This window comes from Sebastes fasciatus, chromosome 12 (assembly GCF_043250625.1).
Source record: "Sebastes fasciatus isolate fSebFas1 chromosome 12, fSebFas1.pri, whole genome shotgun sequence".
NCBI classification, from domain to species: Eukaryota; Metazoa; Chordata; class Actinopteri; order Perciformes; family Sebastidae; genus Sebastes; species Sebastes fasciatus.
This window is the reverse complement of record NC_133806.1, coordinates 21,360,541-21,382,023: the sequence shown is the minus strand read 5'-3', so window position 1 is coordinate 21,382,023 and position 21,483 is coordinate 21,360,541. Positions and strand designations below refer to the sequence as shown.

Here is a 21,483-nt window from a genome sequence, read left to right as displayed (position 1 = left end):
TACAAAGGCAGATTTGTGTGCTGAATATATTTACAGATATGATTATAAGTACTCTTTTTTTCTCTCAAGTATGAATTAGAACTATGTGTGCAAGCCAAGCTAAATGATCATCTTGCAGTGTAGTGCAGTACAGTTGCAGCTATCCACACCATGTACTTAAAAAAATTATATATTTCATGAATTAATTAGCCCCCCCTCCCTGCACTGATCACTCATGAAATTCACCATGCATATGACTATTTTTCTTTTTTTTAACGCAAAGCCTCTTGAGTGTAACGTATCTTTACATACGTTACACTCAAGAGGCTCTTTTCAGCACAGAAATCTGCCTTTGTACACTGTTGATTTTTGTTAATTCCCACCAGTGTTTCTGAGTGGTATTTAGGCAAGCAAAGGCAGCAAACAGGTTTTTTCCAGAGTAGAAGAGGAAGCCTAGTTCTTATTCAAGATTCAAGATTCAAGATTCAAGATTCAAGATTCAAGAGTTTTATTTGTCATTTGCACCTCAGTACATTGGAATTCTGAGCAGTTTACACCGAGTCATTTTTAAGAAAAGGAAAAAAGGTAGAAAAGGCACAAGGTAATTACAGAACAAAATAAGTAGCACATTCAACTCAACACAATAAATAAATAAATTATTAAAATATAAAACGCCCTCAGTGTAGTCAATAAATAAACTAAACTACCCTCTGCATAGGAACGATACCCCCAGAATACAAATATACAGTATATGCTCCATGACCATGTTAAAAGAACTTGTAACTCTCACAAATATTTAAAAAAAGAAATTACTATTCAGCACAGAAATCTGCCTTTGTATACTGTTGTTTTTTGTTAATTCCCACTAGTGTTTCTGAGTGGTATTTAGGCAAGCAAAAGACAGCAAACACAGAGTAGAAGAGGAAGCCTGGTTCTTATGTTGGTAACACAACATTAGTGAGTTGTGAGAACATTCATGTGGAGAAAATATTCCACCTATGGGGGAGAAATCTGCCTTTGTATACTGTTGTTTTTTGTTTATTTAACCTTTATTTAACCAGGTAGTACTCATTGAGATTAAGAATCTCTTTTGCAAGAGAGACCTGGTCAGGACAGCAGCTTTTAAAGCATTTGTTAATTCCCACCAGTGTTTCTGAGTGGTATTTAGGCAAGCAAAAGGCAGCAACACAAGGTTTTTCTTTAGAGTAGAAGAGGAAGCCTAGTTCTTATATTGGTAACACAACATTAGTGAGTTGTGTGAACATTCATGTGGAGAAATATATTCCAACTTATGGGGGTAGAAAAAAAGAAAATGTGGTTGTAAGAAGAAGAAAAAAATTAGAGTACTTATAGTCATATCTGTAAATATATTCAACACAGAAATCTGCCTTTGTATTCTGTTGTGTTTTGTTAATTCCCACTAGTGTTTCTGAGTGGTGTTTAGGCAAGCAAAGGCAGCAAACACAGGAGTAGAAGAGGAAGCCTAGTTCTTATATTGGTAACACAACATTAGTGAGTTGTGAGAACATTCATGTGGAGAAAATATTCCAACCTATGGGGGGAGAAAAAAAAGACAATGTGGTTGTAAGAAAAAAAAAAAAAAAAAAAGGACCCAGTCCTCACTGGAGTGGATCCAGTCCACGTTTTGCAGGCCTCTGTGCGGCTCAGTAAAATGGCTGTATGTATTGGAGCCTCGTGTTGGTTGGGTCTGCTCCCTGCCTCTACCTCTACCAGGACTCACTAACACAACTCCCACAACAAAATTTCTCTCGCTTTTTTTTTTTTACTGCATTGTATGGAGCGTTCATCCTACTTCTAACCCGTTAAAACTGCAACCAGGATCCGGGGGGGATGGCAGCCGGATTGGGTCGGGTATAAGAGAGAGGAGGGTGGTAGTGGTGGTGGTGGTGGGAATGAATCGGCACAAGGATAAATGGTTATAAAGAATAATTTATATTCAATGCTAGCTTTTGATTGTGACGCCTGAGAGAGAGAGAGAGATAGAGAGAGAGAGAAGTGGTGGTAGTGGTGGAGGTGGTGGAGGAGGGGGTGTAATATCATGGCCGCTCAGGTCGCCACTCTGAACACTAGCCCGCCTAACGAACTCAAAAAGCCGGATCCAAAGGAGGAGTCGGTACCGGTGGAGAAGCAGCAGCAGCAGCAGCAGCAGCAGGGGGACAACAAAAAGAAGCCGGGTTTGGACGGCGGATCTCCGGATCTGCTGCAGCAGGACGGGGCCGACGCTGGAAATGCAGGGGGAGGAGGGGAACCGGAGATGAAGAACGGGAATGGGAACCCGCCCAGGGCTGCTAACAACAATAATAATAACCAGAATGACTCTATCGGACCGGAGGGGAACAACAACAACCACCCGGGCTTGGTGCACCACCACGGCGCCGCGTTCCCTAACCCTTCGTACGGATACAGCCAGCACTACGGTCGGGCCCCTTTTCATCAACATGGCGGACAACAAAGCCCTGGCATGGCAGCTGCTAGTACTGGTCCGGTCTCACAGTCGAGCAACATGATGGACCCGTATCAAGGCGACTTTTCCAACCACCAGTTCAACAACTACAACAACCCGTTCCCAAATAGGACTCCGTATCCCGGCCAGGCGTACTCCTCCTCAACCACCGCCGTGAACTCCCCTCGCAGTACCCAGGCGGCGCCGACAGCTGGGGGGCAGCCAGCAGCAGCTAACGTGAAGCAGCAGCAACAACCGCCTCCAGCACCCACGGCGATGGCTGGATCTTACAGTAACCAGAGATATAACATTGGAAACCCTCAGCCTACATCCACGCCGACTCTCAACAAGCTGCTCACGTCGCCCAGCTCGACGCGGGGTTATCCGAACTACCCGTCGAGCGACTACAGCAGCAGCCAGGAAGGAGCTGCTAGCAGCAAGGGACCAGCAGCAGCAGCAGACATGGGCAGCAGCAGCGGGCTGTACGGAGGCAGCACTCCGGCGGGGTGGCAACAAAGAAGCCATCACCCGTCGCCTATGAGCCCGGGAAGTGCCGGGCTAGTTAGAAACCAGGTAAAAGTCACATTATTACAAGAACATAACGTGTAAACGTCCTTCCTTTCCTCCCTAGAGCTAGTCACACTAGCAGGCCAGCCATTGTCTGCTACTAGTTCAGCAAAGACTCTCTAAAATGGCTGCCTCTCTCTCATGTGTGTGTGTGTGTTTTTCCTCCTTTTTTTAAACCTCTACGGTGAAATAAATGTTTTAAAATACATAAAGATGTAGTATAGTACAAGAGTGCTGCTTGGAAGATGATATATAAGTTGTTGAACCGATGTAAAGAGGGGTTAGAGGAGCTCAAGAAGGCCCGAGTGTGAAAAGGGAGGAAAAATACTAACCGACTCGTTTTTTTCCTTCCTCTCCTCAGAGCTTCTTAACACGTCTTTTACGTTGATTTTACCACATATTCTGCTATAAAAGTGTTTATACTGTATGGATATATAAAGGAGAACATGTTAATACACGTTGTATTGGTGTAGTTGCTCAAACAGTCACGTTATATGTTGTTTTCCTGCCCCCCTGATAAGCTATAATTGTGTGGCTATGACGAGGAGGAATGTGTTGAATCAGCCTCTCGTAGGTTTACTTTAAATGGCTCCAGTTTGAATCGCTAAGATGTCAGGGAATGATGCAAATTATTACACTTTCATTATATATATTAATTAAATGAATCCCCCCCCCCCTCCTCTGTGTTGTGCTGGGTTTTCCCCATGCATGTTGTAAACAGCTCAGCTCATATGAGTGAGTGACTGCAGATTGCACTGGGATTTGAATTGTGGAGGTAAAATCCTGCTGTCAAAGCCAGGAGATAGTTGGTCTTTGGTTGACATGCTAGCTGAAATCTGATTGGCTCCTCATCCGCTGCTTCATGGCCATTTCTAATTACATGTGATGCAAGGCTAACAGTTGCTGATAAGAGGAGCACACACAGCATTAATTTATCATCACAGGGTCACCAGAGGTATTGCTGCTTCACTCCTTAGTCTTCTGCTCCACATTAAACTAAAACATGGTGCAAATGGGTCATGGAGAAATGTGTGGTTTTATATTTTTCATTTCATATTTCCTCCCCCCCAAATGAGATAAAAAACTCTGTTTGCTCCAACATGCATGCAGCACTGGTGGTAGATAGTGTATGAAATCATATGTCAACTGCACTCTGCATCATTGTATATTAAGGGATGCACCGATCCAATTGTTTCAGTCTCGGTACCTGGGCTTTGGGTATCAGTCGATACCGAGTAGAGGTGTACGAAAATATCAGGATATTATGTTTTGTGATACTGTATCGATTCTCAAAATCACTGTATCAGTTTTTAACTAACTACATTTACATGCCAGTATTAACTATTGCATTTGCAAAGATATGCTTCCTCTCAAAGTAGTGCTATGATGTTGGATGTTACGGGGACTGTGATTAATGCAAATGCAGATCCCACTGTCCTGATTGTATAAAAAAAGTAAACATTTTTTACGTATATGGTGCATATGGTGCGTTCAGTTTTCCTAAAATTAGATTTAAAAAATCTCAATATGTCGCTTTTTGCTTACAGTATCGCAATATATTGAATAGTAACCTCATGTATCGTGATACGTATCGCCAGTTTCTTGCCAATACGCAGCCCTAATACCGAGTACTGATCTGATACCAGTGTTTAATTACTAAGTTGTTTGCCTCAATGTGTGGAGGTGACTGGGATCATTCTTTAATTTGTAAAGCAACATCAGGCTTGACTGAAGCATTGCTTTCCTAACTTTATAAAACTAAATGTGACCAATTTATACATAGATATAAATGTATTTAATTGTTCTTTATTATTGGGATGGTGGATCGTGCACTGGCAACTTGGTAAGACACGCTCAGAATTAACAGGAATTACATTTCACGTGTGAACCGTTTTAATGCGGCAACAAATCTGTAATTAAAATTACAGAACATCTTGTATATAGCATATAAACATACAAATGAGTTGAATAGATCGGCCCCATTGTCACCGATATCCGATCCAGTATCGGTGCATCCCTATTTTATATGATAGCTAGAGTGTTTGTATCAAATCCAAATTACTACAGTCATTAACTGTTTACAACATAATGACTTAAGACTGCTGTTCTATTATCATCTATCATTACTTTTTTTTGGTATTGATTTACATGCCACCTTTATTTGTCATCTTTGATCTTCCCTACATAAACAAATAATCTACTGATAGACATCTTTGTTTCACATTATAATGTGTTAGTAGCAAAAGGCAAAACTGACCTCTGCCTGCGGTGTGGATGTGTGTGTGTGTTGCTGCTGCTGCTGTGTCTGGCATGCCACACAAGTTTGACTGTGTGAAAGAATTTCCCCCCCAATTCTCCCCCCAAGCCAATCAGAAGGCAGTCCACCATCTCTCACTAGCCAAGGGAGTTTCCTCTCTGTCTTATGCAGATTAGCCATGTGCTCCTCTTATTTATTTCACTTCATTATCTTGGATCTGCAAAATGTCACGTAAGGCATTTTGCATACTGTTTGTAAAGGGCTGTTGTTAGGCAGCTGAGGACGCTCTTCTCGGCAAAGTGCACATGTGGGAATTCACTCGATGTCATGTAAGGAGATACTTTCGGTTTTGAAGTAGATGTTGAAATTCTCTTGAAATTCTCAACCTTTCAGTGCCAAATAATTTTGGTGGAGGCGAGGGAATAAATGGATCCTCAATGTAAGGCACTAGCATAGCGCAGCACTAAGTTGATGATTTAGTAGCACCTAGTTTTTACCCGAGAAATTATTTTACAGACCTTTTCATTGCCATTCTGTTGCAAGGGCAACTGCTTTGGTTTGAGATTACTTCCTGTCAGCTACTGTGTTAACAAACATTGCAACAGGAAATACAAAGGGGCCCATTTATGATGTTTATGTTGTCAAGTGTGAAAAGGTCTACACTAACTGTTGGCTTATAGACACGGTCTTGTGCGTTTCTCACTCTCTCCTGCTGTTGTGAAAGTACTTGGTTCGTTTCTGGTGTCATTCATTCGGAGCCAAACTTGCCTTCTCTGGGGGGAAAAAAAGCGACTTGGACCAGGCTCAAAACAGGAGCACAGCTGGGATATGTTTAAGATTGGGCAGACTGCCCTCCATTTGAAAGTAGATATATATAGCTCTGTTGACTTCCGAAACTATGGCAAAGTGAGGTGGGAAAAAAATCGCGGTAATGACCGTGGGAAACGAGGTGAAAAAAGCACAATTTCCTCATTCATTGAAGTTTGTTTTTACACTTTTTAGTGCTGTGAAAGTTACACACTGCAGCTGAGTATCTTATGGAGACACTGTAATGGTCTTATTATGTTATATAACTGCATTTAAGTTGTAGCTCTTGCTATTTAGATTTCTCCTATGCTGTTTGGATGTTCACTTTATGTATTTTCTTGTGTTCTTCCCAGGTCCAGCCACCTGGTCCTATGGACCCAATGGTAAAAATGAGAGGTCAACCATATGGAGCAGGCAGTCCATATAGTCAGCAGCCGCAGCAGGGGCCTCCCACAGGTCCACAACAGGGGCCTGGTTACCCTGGCCAGGGTTATGGCCCTCCAGGTCCTCAGCGATTCCCAGTTGGGATGCAAGGACGTTCCCCTGGAGGCATGGGTAGCATGCCGTATGGTCCACAGGTAGGTCACATGATTTACTTTATTCAGAAAGAAGTCCTCCATCAGTGTTTTTTCAGTTGTGTTTGATGTCGTATGTGTTTGTGTGTTCTGTGTAGATGGGATCTTATGGACAGCAGGGACCAGGAGGCTACGGCTCTCAGGGCCAGGCACCATATTACGGCCAGCCCGGCCAGGCTCCTCACCCAAGCCAGCAGCAAAGCTCCTACACGCAGCCCCCACCAGGACAAGCGGGCGGCCAGACACCTTACCCAGGGCAAACCCACCCTCCGCCGACTTCCGCTCCACACGCCCAGGGAGGACAACCCTATCAGCAGCCCCACATGCCCCCGCAGTCCCAGGGGCCACTGCCAGGCTCATCCCAGGGGCCTCCACAGTCTCAGCCCCCTTATTCCCAAGCCCCAGCCCCACAATCTGGCCAGTCTCTCTACGCTCAGCAGCAGGGTCCTCCCAGTCAGGCCCCGCAGCAGCCAAGTTCCCAGGAACCCCCTGGACCACAGGGCCAGTCCAACTACCCAGGATCCACACAGGGGCCCCAGCAGCCCCCCTCGCAGCAACAGCAGGCGCAGTCTCAGCCTCCACAGCATCCACCGGGACACAGCCAACACCCACAGGGCCAGCCTGCAGCGTACCCGCAGAACCCCCAGCAGCAGCAGCAGCAGCAGCAGCAGCAGCAGCAGCAGCAGCAGCAGCAGCAGCAGCAGCAGCAGCAGCAACAACAACAGCCGCAGCAGCAGCAGCCGCCGCAGCAGCAGCAAGCACAACAGTCACCTTATCAGCGCTTTCCTCCTCCACAACAGCAGGTACTGCACTCAGTCCGGGAGCATATTCATCATACTTAATTATCTTCACATGCATGCTTTACTGTAACTCTGGGGCTGTACTTAAGCATGTGTTCTGATGTCTTTTAGGAGGTGTCCCAGGACTCATTTCAGTCCAGCACCCCTCCATCCACTCAGCCTAAATCTGGCCCAGAGGACAGTCAAGGCCGCCCGTCCAGCCTTCCGGTCAGTCGCTTGTTAATTCACTGCTGGAACATAAAAAGCCTTTTCACACTGTTTTTGCTTTTCATCCTCGTGCAAGAGGGCTAGTTTGTGCCTTGTAGTTTTTATTACACAAGACTCAGGACATATTCATTTGACTACTTATCAAATAAATGACTGCGAGGCTCATTACATTTCAAATTTCCCCTTTAAATGTCGGGTATTAATGTTTTAAAAGCTTTCATTCTGTGGCGTGTCGGTGTTGTGGCTGCTGTGCTTTTCCTTGATGATTTAAGACTTGTGCGTGTGCTGCTGCGCGTTTAGTGGCTGTTGAGAGACAGCTGTTTGGAAAAGGTGCTGTGTAAACGGGTAAAAGTAAGATGAATACAAGAAGAGTTTGTTTGTGTATTGAAATCACATGGCAAGGCTGCTGCTGCTACATGCTGACTCAGCTCGCATCCTACAATCCTTGGTAACCATGACAACCCCCAGCACTAATGCACACTCATTTTTTTTTCTTTGAAAAAGATAAATAAGGACAAAGGCCTCTGGGTGTGTGTGTGTGTAGTATTTGAATGTGTGCCACTTGTGCCAAACAACAGAGAATGAATCGCAATTTGCTAATACTAAAGTCAGTGGATGAAATAAACATTAGATTACTACAAAAAGTTACGATTAATCTGTAAAAAATACAGTGTGCCAAAATGCACAAGAGATGAATCTTCTGAGGTCATATCTTTTCTTTTTCTTTAATATACCATGTTTGTTAAATCTACTTAATCTTCTCTCTTTGTACGCTTTTTCAGGACTTGTCAGGGTCCATCGATGACCTGCCTACAGGTGCAGAAGGCGCCCTGAGTCCCGGCGTGAGCACGCCAGGTGTGTCGAGCAGCCAGGGCGAGCAGAGCAACCAGGCCCAGTCGCCCTTCTCCCCTCACACGTCTCCCCACCTGCCAGGCATCCGAGGGCCTTCGCCTTCGCCAGCTGGCTCCCCCGCCGGCGCCAGCACACCCCGCGCAGGACCGCTGTCACCCGCCAACATGCCAGGTGGGCCGATCCCTCACACACTGAAACAAAACACGTGATCAGTAGCAGAATTCTGACATTTGTGACGTAGACACTAAATGACTTGCGCTTTTAGGTCATGACAACAGGTTTGCATTACAAGAGAAAAATGCACTTCATAGCAACCTGAATTCTATCATTAAAGGAGAACTAGGCCCACTTTCAAAATGCATACATGTTATTCTTGTGATCTAAAACAGTCCAGATATTAGTAGGCTAAACATGAACAACTCTCTCCCTAATCCAAAAACTACAGTGCTAAAACTCAAACTAGTGATTTCATAAGGTATCAAGTGTGGAGCTGCTCTATAGACAATGAATGGAGAGAGATGTTGTAGACACTGAGCACCCAGGGGAATGATCTGAGTATATGGGAACATTTTCTGTTTCACAACTGAGATCAGTACAATAGAATAAGAAAACAAACATTATATGGGTCCACAAAATCAGTCTCCCATTCATGGTCCATGGAGCAGCTCCAGACTTTATACCCTATGACATCACAAGTTTGAGACTTACATCTCTGGTTTCTGGCTTTCAGAGAGAGGAGCGCATGTTCACAAATATTGATTGAACTCTCCTAGACCATGGAAATAACATTGGAATTCTTAATTTGGGTGTTGTGCCCCTTTTAAGTTCTTGAATTTTGTCCACATATTTAACGGAGAACTACTATTACTATTATAACTATAATTTAACTGATTTAAAATACCCCCTTAAGTAGCTTTAAAGTTAGAAAAAACATAGTTCCACATACTGTGACAATACCATTCTTTATCTTCTTTTTAACTTCATTGAAGCTATAATGCCCACTATATAAAACTGCTGCCTCAAACTACAACAATTAAATCAAAGATGTCCTCTAATCACACTTTTCCTCTAAACTCTGCCCTTTATATTTGGTTTCCTCACTTCGGGGTCTCAGCTACACTTAAATATATTTATGTTCTGTTGGTTGGACAGTACTCATTCACAAAAAACAGCATTTGTAAGGATTGAGCCAATGTGTCCGGCAGGGTTAAATATGTTAAATATGGCTGAGATTGACAACATGGACTTGTTTGACATAAGTCTGATTTAAAAAAAAAAAAAAAAGAACTGAGCCAAATATTAACCAATACCATATTTGTGTTACTTGCCCTCTTGTTGGCGTTACTGAATTTCTCAAATGGTATCTTGCAAAGGGTTGAAATTATAACATGCTTTCATGTTGTACACAAAAGCGTTTTTTGTCCACCCACAAATTGATAGCCACTTATTTTTTCAACCATTTCTTTTTAGCCAAATACATCTTTAGAATAGAGAATTACTATTGAACTTCCTACTCAAAATTTGGTTCCTGACACGGAGCTTATGGGATACGCATTCTTAAGAGAAAAATATCCTGGTTTGTTAAATGATTAAGATTGGTTAAGATACTGATTTGTCCTTAATCAGAATAACCATGGTAGCTACATTATAACCTCAGTGGCTTGAAATCAGCACTTATATTCCACCTATTTTGAGCTCACACTAACTTGACTTGAATATTATTGTTTAGGGACCCAGATGCCTCCCAGGCCATCAAGTGTGCAGTCTGACGGGAGTCTACACCCGGCAATGAGCCAGTCTCCTATGGCCCAGGACAGAGGTATGCTGCGGTCTAAACGCAAAGTGTTCATAGAGATTAACATGTCAAGAGGGTTTGCCAAAGCATCTGAGTCTGAGCACCATCTCCATCTCTTGCCCTCTTTCAGGGTTTATGCAGAGAAACCCTCAGATGCCCACTTACGGTTCTCCCCAGTCAGCCTCTGCACTGTCTCCGCGCCAGTCCTCAGGGGGACAGATGCATCCTGGGATGGGCCCATATCAGCAGAACAACTCCATGGGTGGCTATGGACAGCAGGCTGGACAATATGGCCCCCAAGGTGCGTACTTTTCAATAGGGATGTCACGGTACCAGAAATCTAGTAGTCGATACCATACCAGTGAATTTACACGATTCTCCATACCAATTCAATACCACGTTTAAAAAAAACAATAAATCCCATGTAATTCAACACGCACTCCTTTATTAGAACATTACAAAAAACAGAGGCATGTAGCCTTTAAGTAATAAATAAAAAGAAACGTCTATTAACATTGCAAAACAGAACAGTGGCATGTAGCCTTCAAGTATTTAAAACAAACAATATTGTCTGGATGTCTGTCTTTGAGCTGCTTTGCTAAATTTGATTTTGAAATTTCCTCCTTTGGAAAGAAAAGTAAGACGACACCGTTACCGCACTGTATACTTGTTTTTGCGAATCTATGATTACTCCTTGCAAATCCAACTCGAACGCAAAGTACTTCCATACCCGACTCTTGCTATTTGTTTTCTCAACGAGTTGAGGCGGAGGTAGCGCTGCAGCAGCTGCCTTCTTTCACGTATCGTGTTGTTGTTTTTTCCCGTGCTGTTACGGCGTTCTTCTTCTTCCTTCATTTCACGGCAGATGAGAACACTTGTAAGTGTATACTGCCCCCATTAGATTCGGAAGAATCGCATCTCCAGTACCTCCACTCCGGTACCAAATGACCATTACAGACATCGTTCGGTACCGAAGAAAACGAGTACCGTAACATTATTAGAATTTTGGTACCGAGTTGGTACCGAAGTATCGGTTCTCGTGTCATCCCTACTTATCAAATTGTCTCTGTCATGGTTTTACTTGAAGAGGGAAAGCTTTTCGTTTTGAAATTCTTTTGTGAAAAGATAAATTATGAAATGGCTTCTAGAGGTGAATTTTTTAAGGCTTTAAAGTTTTTATTTCTAAAGGTTTCCCACTTAATTTACTATCTGTTTGGGAAGTTTCCTTATGTGCATTTCCCATTAGACAAACCTATGGAATATATCTCCTCTGCCTGCCTCATAGGAATACCATGCTACCGTTGGTCCCTCCCTCTGACTCTGTTGCAGCTATTTATAGCCGTGAAGCAGAGAGTCAGCTGACGTAGCAGAGCCTCCTGTCAGTAGAGCTGAGACTGTGACGAAGGCTTGTTGCTCAGGGTGCATAGCTCTCTCTGCTAGTACACTGTAGGGAACAAAAGTCTGGAAAGGAAAAGACTCTGTCTTAACAATCCAATTTTAATGTTGAACCCAAATAAACTTCTTGTTGTTGCAGTGATTTTTTTTCTTCCAGACCAGTATACAGTTACAGCCAAGTGATTACTTTTACCTGATTATTTTTTTGTTCAAATGTCATCCTTAGGTTATCCCCGGCAACCTGGCTATGGCAACATGCCCAACGCAAACTACACCGGGCCGGGCATGGGCCCAATGAACTCCATGGCAGGGCAGGGTGGGGGGCCGCCATATGCTGGCATGCCCCCAGGAAGGATGCCTCCTAATCAAATGGGGGCACGTCCCTACGGCCCCAACATGGGTCCAAATATAGGCCCTAACATGGGTCCAAACATGCCTCCTAACATGCCTCCTAACATGCCTCCTAACATGGGTAACATGCCACCCCAGGTAGGCTCAGGAATGGGTCCCCCTCCAGGCATGAACAGAAAGCCCCAGGACCCCACTGCCATGCAGCACCCTGCCGCCAACTCCATGCACAACAGGTTGGTCTATGATGGAGACCTCTGGTTGACTTCCCACTTATGTTTAGATATGAGATACCTATCTATAGATACCCTATGAATACTAGATGCTAATTTATTTCCTCCTCTGTCCAGGATGCCTGGTTACGCCAACATGTCTCCAGGCATGATGGGCTCCGGCCCCCCCTATGGCCCTCCCATGAACAACATGCCTGGAATGATGAACACTCAAGGTGGATCACCGTATCCCATGGGGCCAAACATGGCCAATAACTCAAGTGGTAAGTTGTACAAAGATAACCGCTACTATCCTTATTCTCTTTTTCTAATGTGGCTAATTTCACAGCTAATTCCAATCCCTATCATTGTGTCTAGGTATGGCTCCCAGTCCAGAGGTGAACAATAAGATGAATAACAAAGTAGATGGGAGTGTGACGCCCAAGCCAGAGCCCAAATCTAAGGTAACCGGTTTAGTAATTTTGAAAATCTTTTAATCTGAACACCTCAAATATCTTCTGTAGAAGTTGTGCTCTGATGGATTATTTGTTCTTTCTTGCAAAAAGAAGAAATCCAACTCCTCCACCACAACCAACGAGAAGATAACCCGTTTGTATGAGTTGGGACCAGAGCCAGAAAGGAAGATGTGGGTGGACCGATATTTGGCCTTCATTGAAGAGAAAGCCATGGGCATGACCAACCTGCCCGCTGTAGGACGCAAACCCCTGGACCTCTTCCGGCTGTATATGTCAGTCAAAGAGATCGGAAGCATGGCACAGGTTAATATAGCTTTTATAAACAACAATAAATTCCATTTATTGCTTGCCCCCATATTGTAAACTCTGTTCTAAATATTTCTTCTTTGTGCGTCTCCCAGGTGAGTAAGAATAAGAAATGGCGTGATCTTGCCACTTCCCTGAATGTGGGCACATCCAGCAGCGCTGCCAGTTCCTTGAAGAAACAGTACGTCCAGTGTCTGTATGCCTTTGAGTGCAAAATTGAGCGTGGGGAGGACCCTCCTCCTGAGATCGTCGACAACAAAAAGAGCCAAGCTGCTAAGGTCCAGCCACCCTCTCCAGGTTAGAGCCATTCTCATCTTTCCAACACCGTGCAGTTCCAATTCAGTAACCCACATCCTTGCACTTTAAAACATACATAACTTGCTGTGTTTTGAGTGTTATTAAAGTCATGTACCATGTCTGTCTGCTCCTCTCTGAAGCGTCCCTCTGCTCCACAGCTGGGTCGGGCTCTCTGCAGGGTCCTCAGACACCCCAGTCCACCAGCAGCTCCATGGCTGAGGGGGGCGACCTAAAACCTCCCACCCCAGCCTCCACTCCTCATACCCAGATGCCCCCCATGCCACCCGGGTCCAGGTGACTCTCGTTAAACACCTCTTGAGTTTTCTTATTTGATCCTAAAAGACATTTTGATTGAGAGGAACTAATTTCTTTCTGCCTTTCCTTCACTCTCTCCTAATTCCCCCTCCTCCCCCTCACCCCTGCTTCTCTCTAGGAGCAGCGTTAACCTGCAGGACCCCTTCTCTGATGGAAGTGACCCTGCTTTCCCCAGGAAGAACATGACGCCCAACTCCGCTTATCAGCCTGGCATGAACACGCCAGACATGCAAGGGCGCATGGTTGCCTACGAACCCAACAAGGACCCCTTTGGTAACATGCGGAAAGGTGGGCACACTGAGTGGACAAGAGCTGAATTGATGGTGTTATCCTAGAAACTAAAGTACTTCCTTAATTACCAATTACTCAGTTCTTAATGGGCTTTAATTCTGAATGCATTTCCAGTCGGGGAGCACTTTCTACCTGCTAACCAGGGCCCTAACAGCGGGGTGGGTGACCAACAACAGCAGCAGCAGCCGCCACAACAGCAGCAGCAACAGCAGCAGCCTCCATTCAACAGAGGACCGCCCGGGGCCATGGGCACGATGCCAATGGGGCCCAGACAGCAGTATCCCTATGGACCAGGCTACGACAGGAGGTAAGAACCATTAAACGGAAGATGGTATTATCAAGGTCATTAAACACTGCTGATTATAACCAGCAGCTATTTTAATGATCAGTCACACCTCAAAGTTCTTATGCAGGTCAAGAAAAGTATCTCTAAGGCTGAATTTGTTTATATTATTTGATAGAAATTCAAGAAATGCATGGGAATTGGCTGGCTTCTTACACATGTAACTGTGCTTTGAGTTGATGATGTACTGCCAGGGAGTGACATGGTTTTGTTATGGAAACTAGAACCAAATACAATCTGCAAATTCAGTCGAACACATCTGAAAAAAGTTCGGGATTTTTCAAAAAGAAAAGATGAGGTTGGACTGTGGTGCGTGTGTCATGTTGCTGTCATGTCTCTGCCCATCCTGTGAGTTCACTTTACTCCCTATTGTTTATGAAATAGTCACCATTCATCCTATTTTTTGTGTTGTCCTTATGATAGAAGAAGGGTTGTGCGCTGGATTCGTGCTCCTCTGAAAAATGAATCAATAGAAGTAATAAGACTTGACTGGTAGTAGTCACAGACTTATGAGTCAGATAAAATGAACGAGTTTTGGCTACTAGCTGATATTGAATTGCAACTAAAATATTCATGTTGATGTTGTGATTGTTACCTTTTTTTATCCCATTCTTCTTTTTTAATATAATTATTTGTATAACAATAAAAAACAGTGACTGTTGAGCTTACTTTGAAAGGAAGTGCTTGGTATAGGATGGCAGTCTGGAAAATATATCCGAGGCACTCTGATTGTGAAACAGTGAAAACACCAACGTGTTTTGACTCGACAAGTCCCATAAATATTTGTATGTCTGTGTGTAGCAAAGTCTGGAAAAACATACCACGTGTATTGTTCTGGTTTTCCCAGATCGGAGCAAGGAATGGGCCCGGAGGGCAACATGGGATCCGGTGCTCCTCAGCCAAACCCTATGATACCCGCCAACGCCGACACAGGGATGTATTCGCCAAATCGCTTCCCACCACAGCAGCCACGGTCAGTTCACACAACACTTACTTGCCAATCTTCTTTGGGTTTAAAGCTACTGTCAGTGGAAACTGTTCATTCTCGATGTAAAACAAATGTATTGCTTTCAGTTCAGTTCTTCAGTGTTGTTACAAGACAACCCATTTCATCGTGTTGTACAGTACATTAACATTAAAATTTTGTTGCCATCCTTCATGGGTAAAATATTTTCTCCATATCAGCTCTTAGGTTTGGGCTTATTGTATGTGGGTGTGAAGATGAAAGCACAGTTACATCGATTTGAAATGTGTGAATCCCATTTACATTGTCTGAGGGCCGGTATTATTTAAGTAAGCAGTACACTTAATAAAAAGAGTTGGGTATTTATATTCAGCATTAACATTTGGCCTTTATATTTAATAACAGTATTATTATAGATAGAGGGAATGTATTGAATCATATTGATGCAGCTGAGGCAGGTATAATGGAGATTTAGTATAAAGTATTTGAATGTGAAGCTATAAGCAAAAAGAAATCCTGGATGTCCATTTGTCACAAATTCATCATTATAATAAGCCATAATGTTGACTGTTTATTACTGTACATGTGTTACAGTGGGCCTTGTCTTAATCCAGTGAGTTAGAGATGCACAGTATTTTCATGATCAAACTGACGAGGCATAATGTTTGCAGGCATGATTCCTATGGTAATCAGTATCCTGGACAGGGAACGCCCCCTACAGGCTCCTACCCAAATCAGCAGCCTGGAATGTACCCACAACAACAACAGGTCAGTGATCCATCTGCACTACGCTAACTCTCACTATGCTCAATACACTGTTTTGGTTCCATATATCTTTTTCTCTTTGACTGAGGTGCTATCATTTATAAGGTTTTGTTTTAGACGAAAACTGTTGTGAACTCATGTATTCATTTTTACATTTCTGCTGAGATGGTGTGAAATAGTTGTGTATCTTTGTCTTTTTGATGTGTAGGGTTACAAACGTCCTGTGGAAGGTGGTTATCCTCCATCTAAACGTCATGAGGCGGAGTATAGTGGGCCCTTCCATGGTGGACAACAACCACCACCACCGCAGCAGCAACAGCAAGGAGGTGCCCATGCACCCTCTTCAGGACAGCAGGAGTCGTACAATCAGTACAGCGGCACTGGGCCCTACCCCGGCCCTGATCGGCGTCCACCTGGCCCAGGCAATCAGTTCCCCTTTCCCTTTGGTCGTGAACGTATGCAGGGAGCGACGGGGCCCAACGCTCAGCCCAACATGCCCCCTCAGATGATGCAGTCCGGCCCTGAGGGCCCTCAGGGAGGTATGTGGCAGGGGCCGCGAGACATGAACTATCAGAACTACCCCAGCCGGCAGGGTGGCCCAGGGGGCCCGCCCCAGGGACCCGGTTACCCTGGCATGAACCGCTCAGAGGAGATGATGTCATCAGAGCAGCGCATGAATCACGACGGCCAGTGGGGGGGTCAGATGGGCCCACGTCAGCCTCCATACGGTCCAGCAGGGCCTGGCCAACCCATGCCTCGCTCAGTACAGCCCAACTACCAGCCCCTTCAGGGCGTGCAGAACCACATTCCACAGGTGTCCAGCCCGGCCTCCATGCCCCGCCCCATGGATAGCAGGACATCGCCTAGTAAATCTCCCTATATGCACGGAGTAATGAAGATGCAGAAGGCCGGCCCTCCAGTGCCTGCATCTCACATAGTGCCCCCTCCGGTGCAGTCGCCTCTAATAAGGCGAGACATGCCTTTTCCCCCGGGCTCTATAGAAGCTTCCCATCCTATCCTGAAACCACGTCGGAGACTCACCGTCAAAGAAATCGGTATGATTATAACTATTGAACTTCATTATTGACCTGCTACTGCCTAATGCTGCTTAGTCCAGCTGTAATGATCCATGTTGTTGCTTAGAGGGTACCAATTTTTTGTCTTGACTTCTTAGGAACCCCGGAGGCCTGGAGAGTCATGATGTCATTAAAGTCTGGTTTGTTGGCTGAGAGCACGTGGGCCTTAGATACCATCAACATCCTCCTGTATGATGACAACAGTATTACCACCTTTGATCTCAACACGGTGAGACTTAACATTGAGCCCTTAATGATGGTTTATAATGCTATGCGTAGTGATCATGTCTAATATTTTCTATATCTATGTTCTTTCTTCAGTTGCCTGGCTTCCTAGAGTTGGTGGTTGAGTATTTCAGACGCTGCCTCATTGAAATCTTTGGCATTCTGCGGGAGTACGAGGTGGGAGACCCTGGCCAGAGGACACTACTTGATCCTGATGCCTTGAAACGAGCCTGGGACAGCACGGAAGAAGAGGAGGAGGAACACATGGAGCAAGAGGAAGGAGATGACGACGACGACGAAGAAGAGGAGGAGGAACAAGAAACAGTGAAGCCAGCTCGTGTCAAAGAGGAGCAAGAGCAAGAGCAGTGCTCTGAGTCTCGGGGTCGGGATGAGAAGACAGACGATGAGGAGAAGAAGAGCAAGGGTTCTTCATCTGAACAGACGGGCTCATCGCAACCCTTAGCTGCCCATGATAGACCCAAACAGGCCAGCAAGTTCGACAAGTTTCCCCTAAAGGTGGTACGAAAGAGAGACCCGTTTGTGGCTGGCCAGTCCAACAATCACGGCAAACTGCAAGAGTTTAACAGCGGGTTGCTTCATTGGAGCGCCGGAGGGGGAGACTCGACAGACCACATCCAGACTCACTTTGAACCACGCAAAGACTTCTTGCAACCTCGAGAACGAATATCTGTGCCCGCGAATTTGCTGAAGCGACGAGTCCCAGAAGAAGTGTTGCTGGAGAATTGTTTGCCAACTGAGGAAGAGAAAAAGAAGAATCAGGATGAAGAAGAAAGGCCAAAGGAGACATCTTCCTCAGAGAAAGCAGCTGTAGTCTCGGAGAAGGCCAGCCCCTCGCTCAGCAGCGAGGAGGAGAGGAAAACGGACTCTGAGACAAAAACGGTTGAGAAAGTTGCTAAAAGTCACCAGGAGAATAACAGACCCATTCCTCTCCTCGACGGTGTTTTCATCCAGAAGGCACAGCAGACCGGCACCATCCTGGAGGATGAGCCTCACAGTAAAGACGAGGGGCCGCTCATTGCACTGGCGACCTGGCAGGATTCGTTAGCTCGCCGCTGCGTTTGTGTCTCCAACATTGTCCGCAGCCTCTCTTTCGTGCCAGGCAATGACCACGAGATGTCCAAACATCCAGGGCTGCTGCTGCTACTGGGCCGCCTGATCCTGCTCCACCACCGGCACCCTGAGCGCAAACAAGCTCCGCTCACCTACGAGAAGGATGAAGATTCAGACGAGGGGACGGGCCAGAGGGACGAATGGTGGTGGGACTGCTTGGAGCTCCTGAGGGAGAACACGCTGGTCACTTTGGCGAACATCTCAGGCCAACTGGACCTGTCCATCTACTCCGAGAGCATCTGCTTGCCTCTGTTGGACGGTCTTCTCCACTGGGCCGTCTGTCCATCAGCGGAGGCCCAGGATCCCTTCCCCACCCTCGGCCCCCACAGTGCTTTGTCACCTCAGAGACTGGTCCTGGAGACACTAAGCAAACTAAGCATCCAAGACAACAATGTGGACCTCATCTTGGCCACTCCGCCATTCAGTCGGTTGGAGAAGCTATACGGGAACCTGGTGCGGCTAATCGGAGACAGGAAGGTGGCGGTGTGCAGGGAGATGGCCGTGGTCCTGCTGGCCAACCTGGCCCAGGGCGATACCGTGGCAGCCCGAGCGATCGCTGTTCAGAAAGGCAGCGTGGGCAACTTGCTGGGCTTCCTGGAGGACAGTCTGGCCGCCACACAGCTCCAGCAGAGCCAGAGCTCTCTACTACACCTACAGGGGATGCACTTCGAGCCCACAAGCCCGGACATGATGCGGCGAGCTGCCCGGGCTCTGCATGCCTTAGCCAAGGTGGAGGAGAACCACTCAGAGTTCACACTACAAGAGTCTCGACTCCTCGACCTCTCAGTGTCCCCCCTAATGAACTCGCTGGTTTCTCATGTTATCTGTGATGTACTCTTTTTGATTGGCCAGTCATGACAGCTGTAGGGAGCCGTGGCTCCACTTTTTGGGGGGGTTTTATCCCCAAATCCCCTCTTCCCTGGAAACCTGGCTTGTGTGTAACAGGGCAAGGAGAGTTCAAGTGACTGTCTTTTAATTTATGAAAATCCTTCAGACTCCATTCTCTGAGCCCTCCCCAGGCCGTCCTCGCTCGAGGAGGGCAATCACAGAGCGGCGGTGGATTACAAACCAGAGAGACGCCCACAAAGTGACACTACTTGCAACATGAATGCCAACTGGACGACACAGAGCAGAGCACCACGGTTGGGAGACTTGTTCTGCACTTGGGGGAAAAAGTACTTTTTAAATAAAGATAAATAAATGAATAAATAAATAAATAGCTGAAAAACAAAAACTGTAACCAAAGTTGCTGTCTCGTTTACAGTGAGTTTGGGAGACCCAGCGTGCCCTAGCTCTCCCCTTGAGGGCACAATGAGTCTGTAACTGGTTGAAGTTCAGAGGTGAAGCAGACTGACAAGTGGCCTACTGGTTATAGTTGCTGTAGTTGGATTTTCACCAGTCAGCCCGACGGTAGACTAAGTGCTGTCAATAGACACCTTCACCGGGGAGGCCTGTGCAGTGTGCAGTAGATTGTAGGACATTTTCTGTACCGTACTGCTCTTGAGTGTAAGCATTCTGTAACACACGTTTCACAGAGAAGCAGAAGATGCAGCTCTTCTAGAGTTTTGAGGTCATTTTTTAGTTTGGTGTTAAACAGAAAATGGCTTTCTTCCCCAAAGTATCAAGAACCTACAACACCCTTACCTCCTCTTATCCCTTGATTGTATGAATACCCTTATGAAAAGAAATCACCTCTTAGGACTGGTTTTCAACTTCAAATACAGCTTTGCTGTGGTGTATATATATAATGTTGTACATTACACTTCCTTTCTCTGTGTCTGTCTCTGTCTGTGTCACTATTCTCACACTTGTTATCGGTGAGGGATCGAGGCCGATGTGAGTTTGGTCTGTGACCTCCAGTCCCCGCTGATTAGACCCACACCTCCGGTCTCTCCACAGCGCCGTAGTGCGGCAGACACGGCTCGAACCTGTTATCTCCTGGTACAACAAAAATAAACTAGATGAAGTACACATTTGACAATTTTTCTTCAGTCATGGATTCTGCATATTTGTATTTCAGACTATGTAGCTAAGACAACATGTAAATTCCTCCCTTTTCCCTTTTTTGGCTCAATGAATATCATTTATTCAGTATGAAATCTTTATACTATATGTTCCACGTGGTAAGAATAAATGTACATTAAATCTTGGTAAGCTGTTTGATGGTTTTGTTCTTCTGGAATAGTGACCTCTTTGCACAAAATTAGGTTCAAAAGAATATCTGAAAAACATGCTTCTTCACCGTAGTTCTCAGGAAACTTGTAGGAAACTGTTGAACATGAAAATGACTGCATTAGCTTTATTACACTCTACATTTCAATAAAATAACTGCATACATGTAAAAAAAATGAACAGACTACATAACATAAAGCCTGAAGGAGGACCGCACATAGGACTTCTCTCTGTATGAACTTCAGATTTATCCAACCAGCATTATGCTCCATTAAAACAAACCATTTCAGTTAATACCTTCATCAGGGTCCAAACAGATACCATGGGTAAGAAACCGCTTCGTGTTCATTTTATTATACATCACATATCAGAAAAATCACTCTTCTGAGTCCACATTTGAGAGTACTTACGTTAAAGCAGCAGTGGGTAGAATTGGAGCAAATATGATTTTTAAAAAAAGTCACTATATCCTGACAGTAGTGCATGAGACGGGTAATCTGAAAAAATCCCTGGGCCTCTGTGTCCTCTGGTGTTTACAGGAAGTCACAGAAAAAGTTACTTCCTGTTAGATCCGATCTGTAGGCCACGTGTAGTTTTGGGATTTATTTATATTTGTTTATAAATCTTTGTGGAAATGTGGGTGTGTCACGCATTGGATTCTATTCTTTATTATTTTTATGTCCGCCTTGTAAAGCACATAATGAGCACTCGTATTGATAAGTGTTATATATAGATAACCTTCATTATTATAACAATTATCAACCACACGACGTGTTTAACAGATGAAACCTTCATTGCACAACATGAGAGTAATACAATCTACCGTTAAATATTACAATTACACAGAAAGTTGTGACTTTCTAC

The 21,483-nt window shown here is 45.0% G+C and overlaps 1 protein-coding gene across 1 annotated transcript; it reads left to right on the top strand.

Moving 5' to 3' along the window:
* Nucleotides 1-1,887: 1,887 nt before the first annotated feature.
* On the top strand, nucleotides 1,888-20,607 carry arid1aa (AT-rich interaction domain 1Aa). Its single transcript, XM_074654126.1, has 20 exons — nucleotides 1,888-3,016; nucleotides 6,428-6,652; nucleotides 6,748-7,452; nucleotides 7,561-7,656; nucleotides 8,439-8,679; nucleotides 10,238-10,327; nucleotides 10,434-10,604; nucleotides 11,925-12,282; nucleotides 12,397-12,542; nucleotides 12,637-12,722; nucleotides 12,825-13,037; nucleotides 13,136-13,337; nucleotides 13,478-13,631; nucleotides 13,771-13,940; nucleotides 14,058-14,250; nucleotides 15,134-15,259; nucleotides 15,922-16,018; nucleotides 16,224-17,070; nucleotides 17,190-17,320; nucleotides 17,413-20,607. The coding sequence occupies exons 1-20, from the start codon at nucleotides 2,039-2,041 to the stop codon at nucleotides 19,303-19,305; spliced, it is 7,122 nt and encodes a 2,373-aa protein (XP_074510227.1). The 5' UTR covers nucleotides 1,888-2,038; the 3' UTR covers nucleotides 19,306-20,607.
* The last annotated feature ends 876 nt before the right edge of the window (nucleotides 20,608-21,483 follow it).